Source organism: Pristiophorus japonicus, unplaced genomic scaffold (genome assembly GCF_044704955.1).
Source record: "Pristiophorus japonicus isolate sPriJap1 unplaced genomic scaffold, sPriJap1.hap1 HAP1_SCAFFOLD_1035, whole genome shotgun sequence".
Lineage (NCBI taxonomy): Eukaryota > Metazoa > Chordata > Chondrichthyes > Pristiophoridae > Pristiophorus > Pristiophorus japonicus.
The window spans coordinates 119,784-122,500 of record NW_027250686.1 but is presented as its reverse complement, the minus strand read 5'-3'; the positions used below and the strand labels follow the sequence as shown (position 1 = coordinate 122,500).

General features: G+C 50.6%; 1 protein-coding gene across 1 annotated transcript in view; it reads right to left on the bottom strand.

Annotated features, from left to right (window-relative positions):
* Window positions 1–129, bottom strand: part of LOC139241312 (zinc finger protein 436-like) — a 1,111-nt gene extending 982 nt beyond the window's left edge. Inside the window, exon 1 of the mRNA XM_070869939.1 lies at window positions 1–129. This exon is cut by the window's left edge and continues 982 nt beyond it. Coding sequence (XP_070726040.1) covers window positions 1–72 — 72 coding nt within the window. The 5' untranslated portion in view covers window positions 73–129.
* Window positions 130–2,717: the final 2,588 nt, after the last annotated feature.

Sequence of the window (2,717 nt, the reverse complement as noted above, 5' to 3'; positions counted from 1 at the left end):
GCTGAACCCCTTCCCGCAGTCGCCGCACTCAAGCCGCTTCTCCGCGGCCCGGGGCGCCTGGGGTTTGGCCATGCCCCGCGACGATCGCACGGAGCCTCGTCTGCGAGCAGAACACGTCCGCGGTTTTTCTTCTCTTTTTCCCCCCCCCAACCACCTCCGCCCCGCTGTGAACCGGTTTATTTCTCCACCCCTCCGCTGTGAACACCACTGTGTTTCTTTTCACGCGGCGTAACCGGTCTTTCCACAGTCGGCACACTGGAACACTCTCACTCGGGCGTGTGTGTGTGTGTGTGTGGGGCTCGGTCAACAAGACCCACCCTTTGCTTCCACCATCTGTGACAGAAACTGTAATTCCCTTGTTGGACTGTACCGTCAGCTAAGGACTCATTTTTAGAGTGGAAGCAAGTCTTCCTCGATTCCGAGGGACTGCCTGCGATGACGAAGCTCTTCCCAAGTCAGGCCGACGTTTGAAACCTTTCCCCCGCAGACGGAACAGCCAAACATTTCACCTTCTTCATTCAAAGGCCGATGACGTTCAAGATGAATCGAGTGACTCCGGTCGGCTCTTGATGTGATGTTGATTTGGAGCTGATCGCTGCACCTGCTCCTCTTCTCACAGCCTGTAAAACATAAGAAACGTAAGAAATTGGAGCAGGAGTCGGCCATTCGGCCCCTCGATCCTGCTCCCCATTCAATAAGATCATGGCTGATCCGATCATGGACTCAGCTCCACTTCCCTGCCCGCTCCCCATAACCCTTCACTCCCTTATCGCTCAAACATCTGTCTATCTCCACCTTAAATATATTCAATGACCCAGCCTCCACAGCTCTCTGGGGCAGAGAATTCCACAGATTTACAACCCTCTGAGAGAAGAAATTCCTCCTCATCTCAGTTTTAAATGGGCGGCCCCTTATTCTGAGACTATGACCCGAGTTTTAGTTTCCCCCACGAGGGGAAACATCCTCTCTGCATCCACCTTGTCGAGCCCCCTCATTATCTTATAAGTTTCAATAAGATCTCTCATTCTTTTGAATTCCAATGTGTATAGGCCCAGCCTTCCCTCATAAGTCAAGGAGTTTACAAAGGTCAGCACTGTGAGTACAGGATAGAAATTCAGAACAGACCACTGTAGTTTTGGTACAAAATTCTGACCCTCCCCCTGAACGGGAGCCTGCCCCTGCTCCCAATTTAAGACCCTGCCCCGCCCTACCTCACTCCGTCACCCTCCCCTTCATTGGTAGCCTGTCTTCCCCCACTCCCTCACGCCCCTACCATACTCCAACCACCTCTTTGGGAGCCTAACCCTTCTGCCACTCCCCCTCTTTCAGCCACCAGGCACCAATATGTTCACATATTCAGGGTCAGCCGTGGCTTAGTGGGCAGCACAATTGCCTCAAAGTCAGAAGGTTGTGGGTTCAAGTCCCACTCCGGAGACTCGAGCACAAAAAAATCTAGGCTGACACTCCAGTGCAGTGCTGAGGGAGGTGGATGAGACGTTAAAACAGAGGCCCTATCTGCTCCCTCAGGTGGACGTAAAAGATCCCATGGCCACTATTTCAAAGATGAGCAGGGGAGATAAGAATTAGCAGCAGGAGTTGGCCATTCAATAAGATCATGGCTGATCTTCTACCTTTCCTGCACTCTCCCCATATCCCTCGATTCCCTTAATAACCAAAACATCTATTGACCTCTGTCTTGAATATATGCAAAGACTGAGCCTCCACAGCCCTCTGGGGCAGAGAATTCCAAAGATTCACCACCCTCTGACTGAAGAAGTTTCTCCTCATCTCAGTCCTAAATGGCCGACCCCTTATTCTGAGACTGTGACCCCTGGTTCTAGACTCCCCAGCCCGGGGGAAACATCTACCCTGTCAAGCCCTGTAAGAATTTTGTAAGTTTCAATGAGATCACCTCTCATTCTTCTAAACTCAAAGAGAATATTGGCCTAGTCTGCTCAATATCTCTCATCGGACATTCCCCCCCATCCCAGGAATCAGTCTGGTGAACCTTCGTTGCACTCCCTCTGTGGCAAGTATATCCTTCCTTAGGTCAGGAGACCCAAACGCTACAGCCTGGAGTTATCCCCAGTGTCCTGGTCAATCAACATCATTAAAAACAGATTATCCGGTCATTATCACATTGCTGTTTTTGGGAGCTTGCTGTGCGCAAAATTGGCTGCTGGGTTTGCCACATTACAACAGTGACTACTTCCCAAAAGTATTTCATTGGCTGTAAAGTGCTTTGGGGCATCCAGTGGGCATGAAAGGCGCTATATAAATGCAAGTCCTTCTTTCGGACCGATGCCCACCCACTCTTTGCTCTCCCACTGGTTGGGGGTCTGCCCATCCCCAATTGCCACCTCTGTTTAAGCATTTGGACAAAATAATGAATTCCCACCAATAACCCTGAATTTTACTCACAGAGGTCAAAACTTTGGTCCAAATTACAGGCTCCAATTTCCCACACAAATTTTAAAACAATTTATCTTTTTTCACAAAAGCAATAACTGCACTTTGTTATTAATAATGTGTAAAAGAGAAATCATAAAAAGCCCAGCCAGCTGGGGGAGGCTTGTGGACAAAGGAATGAGGTCGCTGGAAGTCACGCCCCCGGCCTCTGCGATTGGTCGGAGGACCACGAGTCCTCCAGAACCCGCCCGCGGTTGCCATTGGTCAAGCGACGCGTCAATCAGCGCCCCCCCCCCCTGCTGCCGTCA